At 55.1% G+C, this 13,416-nt stretch overlaps 1 protein-coding gene across 4 annotated transcripts in view; it reads right to left on the reverse strand.

Moving 5' to 3' along the window:
• Positions 1-1,446: 1,446 nt before the first annotated feature.
• Positions 1,447-13,416, reverse strand: part of MAP2K5 (mitogen-activated protein kinase kinase 5) — a 248,785-nt gene continuing 236,815 nt past the window's right edge. For all 4 annotated transcript variants that reach the window (XM_008708547.2, XM_008708549.2, XM_008708548.2 and 1 more), the window contains one exon: positions 1,447-1,892. In XM_008708547.2, the coding sequence (XP_008706769.2) occupies positions 1,788-1,892 (105 nt within the window). In that variant the 3' untranslated portion in view covers positions 1,447-1,787. The remainder of the gene's footprint in view (positions 1,893-13,416) is intronic.

A 13,416-nucleotide genomic window follows, 5' to 3' on the forward strand; every position in this document is an offset into this window, starting at 1 on the left:
GTGTTCTGGCTCAACGCAGCATGGGCTGCATTCCTCCACGTGGTGACTCAGGGATTCAGTCTCCTTCCATTCGGGGTTCGGCCTCCCGCCACAGCCAGGAGGAGAGAGGAAGGGGAGCGGAGAAGGCGCGTCTGCACCTTACGCTTCTTGGCCTGGAAGCAATGACCACCTGCTCTCTTCTTCCATTGACAAGCACTCAAGTCAAGTCACATGGCCTTCTTCAACGCAAGGCAGACTGGGTGATATCCTCCTGGGCTGGGCGGTGACTTCCCAGCAACCGCCCTTCACGATGGAGGGAGTGTGAACCTCCCGGGGTCGGCTAGATGTCTCTGCCATGGCCCTGAGTGGGCAGTGTGCCTGATGTTCAAGGATCAGTGAGGACGCCACGTGGCTGGAGGGAGCTGGGGGTGATGGGAATTGAGGTCAGAAATAATGGGGGCAGAATGTTGGGTCTTCAGCTTGACCTCTGAGTGAGCGGAGCACCGCTGGACGTTTTGAGCAGGAGAGGACCATGACCCACCGTGGTTTAACTGGCTCCCTCTAACGGCCATGTGGAGAACAGACTGCAGGGGGCAGGGCGGGAGGGGGAGCCTGGTGGGAGGCTGCTGCGGGGGTCCAGGTGAGGGGCCTTGGAAGAACACAGGAGTGGTGGAATCAATACATTCTGAAGGTGAAGACAACAGGTCTTCAAGATGGGCTAGAGGTGGAGTGTTGAGGGAGGAAGGAGCCAAGGCCGGGCGCCAGCATGTTAGCTTGGGCGCTGGGAGGCTCTCCCGCTTACTGAGATGGGAGAGCGGTGGAGGTGGTTCTGAATGTGTGGCATCAGGAGTTTGCTGTTGGATATGTGGAGCTGCCACTTAGACCTGCAAGTGGAAACTCCAGCCTCTGTGAGCCTCAGTTCCTCACCTGTAAAATGGGCGCGGCCACACTTACCTGGCAGGATTACCGGAGGGCAGCTGTGAATGGCCGGAGATGAGGGAGGTTCGCGGGGCGTGGGGTCAGAGGCAGTGAGGGGCAGCTTGCTGCGGAGGAGCTGGAGGGGCGGTGTGGGAGTGCGAGCTGGGAGAAGGGCCTCAGAACGGCTCGGGGCCTTTTTCCAACTCCTCACCCACAGCCCCAGGACCGATCGCTGTGGGAGCCGGCGATGTGTCGCGACAGACAAACGCCAGTCCAGCAGGGAGCATACATCAGGGGTCCTGAGGTCCTGCTGGCTCAGCTGCTCCTTGCCATGGGACTTGGTTCGGGGACCGGCGTGCCTCAGTCTTTCATCTGTCAAATGGGCTGGGCTGTGGGCCTCATCATAGCGCGTCCGGGAGCACTCGGCAGCTTGCAGGTGCCTGGGGAAGGGCAGCTCGGGCACTGCGGTACATCCTTGCTGAGCGGAGGCCCCGTCCCACCCCCACCCCTGGAGGGGTAAGACGCTCCCCACACAGCACGACCCTCACGAAGCAGTAATACCTTTATTCCCATCAGTCATGCTGACGGGGCCTGACCCTTTACAAAGAAAAACGTGAGGAAAAAAGAGGGGCAGGGGCACCGAAGCTGGTTCTTGATACCCCCATCCCTCTGCCCACCCCCAGTCAGTGCCTCCAGACCAGAGGGGGCAAAGGCTGGCCACTCCGGAGGGCTCCCTAGGCTAGGCCATCTGCCAGCAGAGTGAAAGGTGAGAGCAGGGAAGCCGGGCCCAGCAAAGCTCTTCTGGTGCAGACGGCAAACAGAAAGTGGGCGCAGTGGGTGGGTTGTCCCCTTGGTGACCAGTCCTGGGCTGTCAGTGCCCCTCTGCGGCGTCACGGAGGCCCCTGCTGGCTGCGCCTCTCCTCCAGCGCCCTGCACACCCACATGGACACCACGGTGGCGTTTCCGTCATTGAACTGCATGATGAACGGGTGGCCCTGTGGGGGGGAGGGGAGGAGAGGCTGTGACACACATTCCCCAGACTCTGCCCTTCATTACGCTTGCCCGGGCCTGTTCTCGGCCTGGACTTCCCCATCAGCCCTTCGAGGGAAGGAGGACACCATCAACCCATTTCGCAGCTAGCCTGACAGAGGCCGGGGGCGGGGCGGCACGCACTGCCTAGCTCAGACTCCGCCCCCTACTTGACCACCTTCTCCTGAGAGTCCCGCCAGCCTGGAAGCTGCCCGAGGGTGAGGGCCTGTCCTCTCTCCACACTACTGGGCCCCTCCCCACCCCAACAGCGGGCCGGCCAATGCCTGGCCCCTGGGTTGCCAGCACTCCAGTCCCGTTGCTGCCCACAGATCAGAGAATCTTCTCGTCCAAGGCTACGTCCATCCCTTCCGGTGTTCTTTGTCTAACGCTCTCTGGATAAGTCACCATGTCCGAGTGGAGGGAAGGCACACGTAGCAGGGGAAGGAGGCGTATGCTGGTGGGGGCAGATCCAGTTCCTGGTGACGAGGTGGGGGCTGGACTTTGGAGGGGCCGGGACTTTCTCCATGTGGCCTGTCTAGGGCTCTAACCTACTTACCCCATAAGGCAGGCCAAGTTATATTTAGCCAGTCCCCTCCCCTGTGGTCCTGAAGAATCAAGATTCACATTCACAATCTTAGGGCCTCCTAGGAGTTCCCAGGAAAGGTCAGAAAAAAGCAGGAGCAGTCAGAGTCACCCTGCACACAGGTCAAAGGTGAAAGGGAAACTGAAAAGCATTCTCTAACCTCCTTCTCACCAAGTGGCTTCCCTGCTAAGAAATGCACACCTGGCAGCTTCCTCCTCTACCAAAAATGTAGCCTGAGACTCAGGGAGCCACAGTGGGTGAGTGCGGAGGGGGGCTCCCTGCTTCCTCCCCTTCCCCCCACCTCCTCCTCTCCCACCCCTGCAGCCTTCCAGCTCCAGCTTCCCTGAACCCTCAGCTTTTTAAAAAAGATTTATTTATTTATTTGAGAGAGAGAGAGCACACACACGCGTGCGTGCATGCCAGTGTGTGTGGGGGAGGGGCAGAGGGAGAGAATTTTCAAGCAGACCCCCTGCTGATCATGGAGCCCATGACCCATGAGATCATGACCTGAGCCAAAACCAAAAGTCGGATTCTCAACTGACTGAGCCGCCCCTGAGCCAGTGCACCCTCCTGCTTTCTGAGCCCTTCTTGGGCTCCCTCTCACCTCCCCACTGGTGTGAGCTAGGCTCCTAGCACTGCTTTCCCAATGTACCCCAGTCTTGACCAGCAGCTCTGGGGGATAGCCAGCCACTGGCCGCCTGCTTGCAGCTCCAAGCTGCCTCAAAATGAGTTCATCACATGGCAGGAGGGATGTGGGCCCGGGGCTCGCATGTCTGCAGGAGTGGTCCAGGACCAGGCTGGGGGAGGCAATGAGGCTGCTGGGTCAGACCTGATGAGTCTCTGGGGATGGGAAGGAAGACCACCCCGGCTTCCTTACGCTGGGCTCCTGCTGCATCCCCTTACGTGGCTTTCTTAGTTCAGGCCAGGAAAGCCATTCCCAGGAGCGTCCTGCATGGTCTAGTTCAGAGGCATACAGAACACTGGGGGAGTGCAGGGAGGGAATACGTTCAACTTAGGGGGTGCCGAGGGCACTCTGCCTGGGGTAGTGCCTCTCTGAGGCTATCACGGAGCTAGGCCTGGAGCCCATCTGGGCACCGCCTGTGATCTGCTCGTGGCATTCCATGGGGCCCCCAACACACCTGCGGGACTACTGGGGGGGCAGGTGCCCCTTGCAGACGGCCACTGGGTAAGGGGAGTTGGAGGCCAGGTTGGGCTGGTGTTCCGCACGCAGCTGGGCTGGGGGCTGGGGCAGGAGAGGCCCAGGAGGGCCTCTATCTTGACCCCCATATGCAGTTCTCCCCCCGTATATACGTCTACCCTACACCTGCCTTCCTACATTGCTGCCTGAATGGAGGGAATTCTTCCTTAAGTCCGAGAGCACATTTCCTTTTCAGGAGGCTCAGGAGAGGCGCCCTTGCGCCCTTGTGAAGAACAAAGGGAGAAGCTGTGCTCAGAAGCTGATGGCCCCCTCCCCCCAAGCCCGGGGTAGCACAGTGTCACTTTCCCAGAATGCCCGGTGACTTTGGGGCCCATATGCTGCATCTCTGTTATCATCTGTTCGGCAACAAGCAGAGCGGAACTGCAGGAGGGAGAGTGGAGGCATTCCTCCAGTTACGGGAAGGCTGATGGCCACACTGCAGGGAAGCATTTTGCCCAAGTGCCCTGGGAGGCGCAAGGAGGAGAGGGTCGGCATCCACTGCCCTCCTTGGCTGGGAGGTGATTCTCCTGTCCTGCGTGTCCCTGATGCTTTACACCTGCCTGAAGGGAGGGACCTGGACAAGGGGTCTTGTCCCCAGCTATTGCTGTTTGGCTCGGGAGGGGGGGGAATCACAGACAGACGCAGAGAGGGGACAGAGACAGACAGGTATGGAAGGGAGACCCCAGCCTCTCTAGGCAGCAGGGCCTGCGAGGTGTGAACTTGGGAGCCGTTGGCGGTGTGGCCCACGGTGTGACCAAACATACTGAGAAAGCCAGCGTGCAAGGAGGGAGGGCACAGAGAGCAGCAGAACGGAGCAGCAGTGGGCCCCCGGGGCCACGATCCCCGGGCTGGGCAGCGGCTCTTCCTGCAGGGCCTGTGAGCACCTCACAGTCCGGGGACAGGCACCAAGTCAGAGCTGGGCGCTAGAATCTCCACTTTACAGACGAGGAAACGCAGGCCGCTGGCTCGCGGCCGACCTGCCCGGGCTCCCAGGGCTGGGACTGCATCACAGGTCACTGTAAGCCAAGCCCACCACCTGGGGATCTCCTGGGCTGACGGGGAGCAGACAGAAATAGGAGAATCAGGGGCGCCTGGGTGGCACAGTGGTCAGGTGTCTGCCTTCGGCTCAGGGTGTGATCCCGGCGTTATGGGATCGAGCCCCACATCAGGCTCCTCCGCTATGAGCCTGCTTCTTCCTCTCCCACTCCCCCTGCTTGTGTTCCCTCTCTCGCTGTCTCTATCTCTGTCGAATAAATACAATCTTAAAAAAAAAAAAAAAAAAGAAATGGGAGAATCAACAACCAGACTGCAATTCCCCTCACCTTTATTTCTGCCTCGTGATTCAGACCCTCCTGGACAGAGGCGACACCGAGGCTGCGAGCCTGCACTGCCCCAGGTCCTGACCTCTGTCAGCCGCATGCCTTGGACACTCAGAGAACGCCGGCTCTGTCATGGGGTCAGGTCACTCCACCTCAACGCTCCCTATCCCCATCAGCCTGTGCGGGAAGCAGGACACATACGCCATCATCCCATTTTACAGAAGAGGACACTGAGGTCCAGGGAGGGAAGCGATCGGTTAACAGGGCTGGGGCTGAACTCAAGTCTCCTGGTTTCTAGGCTGGCACATTCTCAGGGCCGGACTGTGCCCCTGCGACCCCGGCAGGTTGTATGCTCCCCCTCCTCTCTACGATATAGCGGCACTCCTCTGGCCCTGACATGCATGATGTAGGAACTCCCCACGAGTTTAATAAGCAAACAAAATCCAATGAATGATTCTAGAGAAGGCACGAGAATCACTCAGCCACTTTGAGGTGCCTGGATTAGCAGGTGGCTCTGGACAGACCTGAGCGGACACCAGCACAGCCAGCAGCTCTAGGAGTCCTGGCAAGGCCAGAAGCCGGAGACGGACGGACACTACACCCTACATAACACTACCACTGAGTCCAGCACCAGGGAGGAGTACTGTGTGCCAGCACTTGCTGAGGGCTTTGTCCTGATGCTCCCACGGAATCCCCACACTCACTCTGGAGGTGCACACAGACACTCGGGGCCCTGTCCGGGGTCGTCGAAGCAAGTGGCCAGGCTGGACCCCAACATGGGTCTCCTGACTCCAAATGCTCTCCTGCACCTGCAACCAGAGAGCTGACTTTGTAGGCCTCTCTCGGGGTCTCCATGAGGCCCTGGGGGGTTCGAGCCTCCTGCAGTGCCCGTCCCTCCCCAGGAAGAGGAATCCGGACATGGACAAACCCTCGTACCCCCATCATGCTACGAGGAACAGAGGGGGTGTGCTGTGCTCCTCCTGCAGCCGGACACCCTCATGCCGCCTGTCAGGAGCATCCCGCCCGGCCCTGCGGTGGCCGCGCCCGGTACCCAGGCCTCTGTCCCCGCAGCCAGAAAGCGTGTTAGCAGCCACTCCACCGCCGCTGGAGCTGCGGATCTCGCTGGCCTCATCACCAGGCAGCGGGAGCCACTCTCACTTCCTGCGTTCTCTCAGGGCCAATTGTAACGATTAAACCGGGGAGGGTGGAAGTATTATGGTCCACAAACTTCGCCACAGAAGGTGGAGACAGAATGAAGGGAAAAGGATGGGAGTGCAAGAGGTAGGGCGCTTCCAAAAGTGGGACGTGGGGGAGCGCTGGACGGATGAGTCCACAGCCGCCGAAGACGGTCGCCGTGGCCGGGTGCAGCCGTGGCCACGTGGGGCTGAGCAGCAGGCCATGCCAGCGCAAGGAAGGGCCCTCGCGGAGACTACGAACTCGGGGGAAGGAGCTGTAGCTGTTCCCTCTCCGTCATCTGGGCCAAGTGACCGGTGGGTTCGCCAGAGTGAGACTCTCCTCTGTAATAATGTCCCTGATTTTTTCCCATCCATTTCATCGTGATGAGATGCCTTCCTGACGGACAGCAGGGCACTCCCGAGTCCCTCCCGCGTGCGCAGCGCTCTACCCTCCGCCGGGGCGGGGGGACAGGGAGACGGGGGGTAGTGTGCCCACTGTGCGGGCCTGTGGCAGCGCTAAGAGCTGCTTGAGGGTCAGAGGTCTGGACTGCTCGTGCTCTGCCCTTAGTGGGGTTTTGACTTTCCTCCCAATGGGAACTGACCTACGTGGGGTCTGCACCCTTCCTTCTCTTGCATAATTTCCGAAAGAACATCATGCATCTGAATCATTAATAATCTGCAGGTGTGGCTGCAAGGCCGGCACAGAGTAGGCCCTCAATTAGTAGCAGGCCTGTGGCAGGACCCAGTCATCCGCATCTGTACGTCTCTAGCTACTTACCAAGCACTTGCCGTGCGCCTTCCGGCTGCCGGACATCGGCACGTGGCCTCGAACCCTCCCAGCACCCCCATCTATAGACAAAAGGAACTAAGGTGCCAAGAAATGGGACGTGGGGCAAGGTCACAGGGCTAGAAAGTGGCAGACTTAGGCTCTGAATCTAAGACTCTTTTCTGTCACAGAGGACATCAACTACTGTGCTCTCTGAGGTCAGGCACAGTGAGCTCTAAATCTCTACTTTTGGGGCGCCTACGTGGCTCAGTCAGTCAAGTGTCTGACTCTTGATTTTGGCTCAGATCACGATCTCAGGATCGTGGGATGGAGCCCCGTGTTGGACTCCATGCTCAGCGGGGCGTCTGCTTGAGATTCTCTCCCCCTGTCCCTCCCCCCACTTGCATGCGTGCTCTCTCTCTCTAAATCAATCTAAAAAAAAATAAATTTCTACCTGTTAAAAAGAGTATCTTGTATATCATAGGTGCTCAACAAATGATTTTTTAAAAAAGATTTATTTATTTGTGAGAGAGCACATGAGCGAGTGTGGGGTGGGGAGGGGCAGAGGGAGAGAGAGACTCTTCAGCAGATTCCGAGCCTAGCGCGGAGCCCGATGTGGGGCTTGATTCAGGCCCCTGAGATCGTGATCTGAGTTGAAACCAAGAGTCGGACGCTTGACCGACTGAGCCACCCAGGCGCCCCCTCAACCAGTGATTTTTAACTGGTAACTGCAGTTAGGGTGACAAAAAGGCGTATCTGTGTCCTCCCTTGTTCAAAGTCCTATGTGTTAGGCAGCTCTATTCAAATAATTTATTTGCTAATCAGCAACTCTAAGAATTATCATCTCCATTTTACAGATGAGGAAACTAAAGCACAGGAAGGTTGAGGAAGCTGCCCAAGGCCACGGAGCTTGAACGCCGTGTTGTCTCCAGAGCCTGAGCCCTCTGCCATCGTGCTGTCTTGTGTCATGAGTGCCAGGGCTGGAGGACGGCGGCCCTCAGAGCAGAGGTGGGTGGTCTAGCTGAGAACCCCTGCTTCCCTGGTTCTCCATTCTTTCTCCTTGGGCCCAGTCTCTAGAGAAGCAGGAAAAAACTAAGGTCTAGTGCTTGGAGACTTTCCAGGGCTAGAGACGCCGGGCCCTGAAGGTAAGCACAGAAGAAACAGGATGTCCAGTAGCGGACTGTACCCCAAACCTAAGATCTCCCTCTGTGAGTCCGTTCATCATGTCTCCTCACGAAAGATGCCATCTCTCCCAGACAGAACTGCGCACACACCCTCTTTCTGACCACACGTTATCATCATTTGAACCCATGTTCACCCTAACACTAGACTGGCAACCACTGGAGGACAGGGAAAAACGAATCACATAGCAGCTGCCAAGAAAATTAGTTGGACTGGCTGGTAAGTTATGGCATCTCCCTGGGGGCCTGCTGCCAGGCTGGGAAGTTCCACAGGCTGGGGTGGGCAGGCCTAGTGGGAAGGGTCCACAGCTGACGGGGGGACCCGGGGGTCCTCCCTGGACCCCAGGATGAGCCCCAGGCCACCAGGCGTCCTCTCCCACAAGGAAGCTGCATGGGAGCGGATGCCAAGGACCCAAGAGCCCGATGAAGCATGAGGCCTAGCCGGGCTGCATGTTCGCCGAGTCTAAAACAAGTGAAGAGTTCGACAGGCTGCTCGCGGAGCTGGCAGGGGCAGTCTTGTGATTAGGTGGTGCCTGGAAGGGGTGACTTGAGAGGCTGAAGGGTCCCCAGCGTCGACGCTCTGCCCACCACCTCACGTTTCCTTGCTGGGTCTGCTAGCCTTCCCTGAAGGTGCTCGGCACGTCCCCTTTAGGATTCCAGCCCTTGCGGCAGGGCTAACGCTTCAGCCCCTTCTCAGGAATAACGGAGAAGCAGAAGGACTGGACGGGACCGCAGAGACCAGCGGAACTAAGGATGTGAGGTGTGCTGGGGCTTCTACATGTTTGATTTAAGTTGTCAAGAAACACTGTAACTATATGTGTAAAAACCTAATTAAAAACTAATGGACATACTTCTGCCTAACTCAGCATGTCACACTGAATACTGGCAATCGTTACCCTGCACGGTGATATTAACTTATTTTTTGCAGCTCTTGGAGCAAATTCAGTCCTGCTTGTTAGATCTGTGCGTGTTACTGACCTTCTTCTCTGTGGGGGGACAGCTAGGGGGCTGTTCTCGTGCACCGGCCGTCTGAAAGAGCTCAGGGCTGCTACCTGCACTCACGCCGGAAGGACATACAACACGGTGAGTGCCACACGGGAGCCAGGTGCACTGAGCCCATGAAGTCCATCTGCCCGGTGGCTGCCCCGCGATGCCCAGCAAGGGCGCTAAGGGTCAAGGCTGCTCTGAGTTTCTGATGGTGTCCGTTCCAGCAAGCTCTGAGTACCTCTTGTCTGACCTACAGATTTACCATAAGCAACTCATGTGAACAGTTGCTAGTTACTTTGAAAATAAAAGTTTTCTGCTATTCCCTTAGCAAAGCTTCTATATGGGTTTAACAGGTGCCTGAACTGAGCAGGCCCTTGGGTAAGTCAGGATTTCCTTTGACTCTGTGCAAAAGCAGAGGGAAGCCGAATGCTCACGGAGATACGAATGTGCTCTCACCTATGAGCCCAGCTCTTAGATTCTGTGCCTTCAAGAGAGGGCTCATAAATGACTTTATAAAGAAGTGTCCACAATGAACACTAATACATTCATGCTAAAAAAAACCCCTTTTTTCCTATCTTAATATCGAGGTGCTGCATTAGTGTTACGTAATAAAAAACATCCCACTGCTGAAGGTTCAAAAACTACTACTTGAATCCCTACTTACCTAGAAGGTAAGTCAGATTCGAGAGCGAAATGACTTATAAAAGGGTGCACAGATGTCTGTCAGGTGGCAGGGCAGCGGGCAGCCTTTATAATATTAATTACATGACATAATAAGTCATAATCACTCCTGGGGTCAACTCTGCCTTCCAGGCTGGGTGGGCCAGGCTGGTCACCAGGCGGAGCTGGGGAAGGAGGTGGCTGGAGGGGAGCCCCCCACAAGTGGGGACTCAGCAGGGAGGAACTGAGGCCCCTCAGTGAAAATCCTCCTTTCTGTCCCTGCGTGGGGTAATGCCAGGAGCCCCAGACACAGTCAGCAAACCTTCTTGGTGCTTTCCCAGAGAGATGGCTTGGGAAGGGCCACCCTTGCCTCACTGTAATGGAGAGAATACTCCAAGGGGGGACCTCCACTCCCCAGGCTTCATCGCTCTTCATGCCAGGACTTCTGTTGCTGTTATACTCCTGAGCTCTGTCCCCAGGGAGGAGAAGTGGCAACCCCGGGAGGAAGGATGGAGCAGGACGAGCTCAGGGGTCTCCTGCCCCGGGGGAGGGCGCGCTCTGGCCTGCCCTCTCGTGGGGGAGGCCTGAGGTTGCTAACCCCTGGGACTCAGTAATTCCCAGCAAGGCAATGCCGGCCACAAGGTAAGCACGTCCTTTAATCTAGGTCTTTAGAAGGAAAGCTGATACTTGCTTTCCATCATTTCCTGAGTCCTGTTTCTCAGCTGGTTTTGAACATGGGGACAATGTTTGCTGGCCTCCTCAGTCCCACCGAATACCCCTGCACTGTCTTCCTCTTGCGGGGAGGGGGGGTGGGTTGTAAGGACCAAACGAGATCACCAGTCCACAGACAAGGCTCCTTAGACACAGGTGGGCAGTGTGAGGGGTGGTTAGGACTCCTTTGCGTAGAATACTTTGGGGGTGCAGCAGTTAGATGAGGGTGTGAGTCTTGTCTCTGTGCAGCTAGGGTGGAACCTGCCTGTCTACCTAGCTCGGCTTTCTAGAATGTGCTTTCTCAGCCTCTGATTTCTAAAGCTTTTCCCTGTCTGGGGGTGGAGGGGGTCCCTTCCAGCCCTTCATTTTCTTTTAAGACCTCAGAAACAGTCTGCAGCTGTGACATGCCATTTCAATCAACCTTCCTGAGTTTATTCTTCACAATTGCTACAGAAATAGATGTTTCTCCCCAAATATTCAATTATTAGCAGCAAATTGCTTACCTCTAGCCATCCTAGACCATACACAGGCATCTAAGGGGGTCAAGGAGCTCTCCGCCTTTCATCTGTGCAGACCTACGTGCTCCTACACAGAGTAATTGGTCAGAAAATGGCCCATCGAGAGAACAAGATATTTCCAGAGGTCTCTGTGAGTCATTCTAGGGCCTGTGCAGTGTGGTGCAGGGAGGGGGCACAGGGTGACTTCAGAGGGCCATGGTGAGGGCTACACATGCGAGATGCCAGCATTCATGAGTCTGTGCCATGTGAGTGCCTGAATGGGGCCTCTTGCCCATTTCTGGTGGCAGCTGTGGTGGCTTCCTGGCAGGGAACTCAGATGGGACTGGGACAGATGCTGGCTCCTCCAGGCAGTGTCGGGGTGGGCAGATGCCCAGAAGAGTTGGGATCAGAGGGTGCCAGAGGCAGAAGGGGGGTCTTGCTTCAATAATGCTGAGGACTCTTGCCTCTAGGCTGAATCTGCAGTATGTCCAAGCAGTGAATATGGGGCCAGTTACCGATGTCTAGATGTTCGCGGTTTGTCTTGTGGGGTGATGGCCGTATGGTGGTGGAGGTTTAAAGATGCAATGCTCAGAAGGATGGATTCTCTCTCCTGCCCTCTTTTTTTTTTTCTTACCTCTTAAGATTTTTAAAAAAAGATTTATTTGAGAGAGAGAGAGATTGAGAGAGAGAACATAAGTGGGGGGTGGGGCAGAGGGAGAAGTAGCCTCCCCACTGAGCAGGAAGCCTGACATGGGGCTCGACCGCAGGACCCCGAGATCATGACCCAAGCCAAAGGCAGACGCTTAACCGCCTGAGCACCCAGGTGCCCCACCTCTTAGGATTTGATGTTGGAGCTTGGAGACCTTTGCTGTATGTGCGCATGTGCTCACGTGTGTGGGATATGTGAGTGTATGAAAGGCAGGGGTAGACAGTGAGAACCAGTACAATTTCTGGCCCAGCGAGAGCTCCATATGTTTGTCGAACACAACAGAATGGAGTGATTCTGACATTCAGTCAATGAAGAGATGATGAGAGAGTAAGGCAGCCTAAGAGCCTTCCTTCTACATGGCCCTAGCCACGGCAGATAACATGGAAGTTTTAAAAAGCACAGCTGAACTCATAAGAAAGAAAGGGAATCCATAAATGTTACCAAGGAAGAGGGAGCTGAAAACAGACTGAGTGAGTGGAAGTCTTGTGGCTTTACAGGGGTTACTGGTTCTAGGAATGTAGTCCTAGAAAGAATGAAGAACTGAGCGGAAACAGGAGACAAGGTCCCCTAGAGAGCTGACCCTGAGACCCTGAACAAAGCTGAGACCACAGAAGGGATAAAAGCTATAAAATGTCTGTCCAGCAGCAAAAGGGACTATAAGGTGGCCCTGAAGGGAGTTGCCCAAGAAATACAAAAACAGGGCAGAGACCTGTGCAGTTTGGGACCCAGTGCACTACCTCTGTAGTTCGAGAACCTCAGGCTGATAAACTCATATAATGTCGAGACTGATCTAGTGTTAACTCTGGAATGTCTGCCAGAAGCATACAAAGACCATTCTGGGGCAATCCTTCTGAAATTTAAGAATTTCCACGTAATAAACCCTACACAGAGCTTACAGTAAAAATTCCAAAACTTGTGAGGATATAATTCACCATGGACAAGAATATGCAGACAAGATACACACAGGACGATGAGAGTTCTCAGCACTGAGATAAAAGAAAAATAATTGGGAGGGAAAATGTAAAAGAGTGTACATTTGAAAAGACTAAAGACATACAGGAAGAAAGTGAAGTACTAAGAAAAGAGTAAGATATGATGAAAAAGAGAACACAGAAATTTGAAAAGGAATTTAATGTAACTTATAGAAAATTAAACAGTCACTGGAAAAAAACAAAAGAAACTGTGTATGGATGAGCCAGACAGCAGACTGCATACAGCTGAAGAGAGACTTAGTAAGCTGGAAGAATGGCCTGAGAGGCTCAACCAGAGCACAGTAGAGAGAAATAAAATTTTCTTTTAATGTGAAAGAGAAAGGCCCAGAAGAAAGACTGAGACAAGACTGAACACATGGGGGAGGGGTGATATCCAGAGACAAGAGCTGAGCATTTTGAGAGCTGATGAAAGATGTGAATTCTCAGAATAAAGAATCACAACGATCTCCAAACAGAATAAATACAATGAAATCTACACCCAGATGAGTTGCAGGGAAAGTGCAGAATACCCAGGACAGACATGTACTGCCTACAGACGGTGATGCAGATTCTCACCAGCCAGAGTAGAAGCCAGAGGACAACAGAGTATCTTCAAGGCCCCAGGAAAAACTGTCAGCCTACACCTCTAAACCTGATTTGATTAAACTAACAATCAAAAGTTACCGTAATGCAAAGACAATCCTAAACTCAATGGTTTTGCCACCCACAGACA

The sequence above is a fragment of the Ursus maritimus genome, unplaced genomic scaffold (assembly GCF_017311325.1).
Source record: "Ursus maritimus isolate PB19 unplaced genomic scaffold, ASM1731132v1 scaffold_27, whole genome shotgun sequence".
Lineage (NCBI taxonomy): Eukaryota > Metazoa > Chordata > Mammalia > Carnivora > Ursidae > Ursus > Ursus maritimus.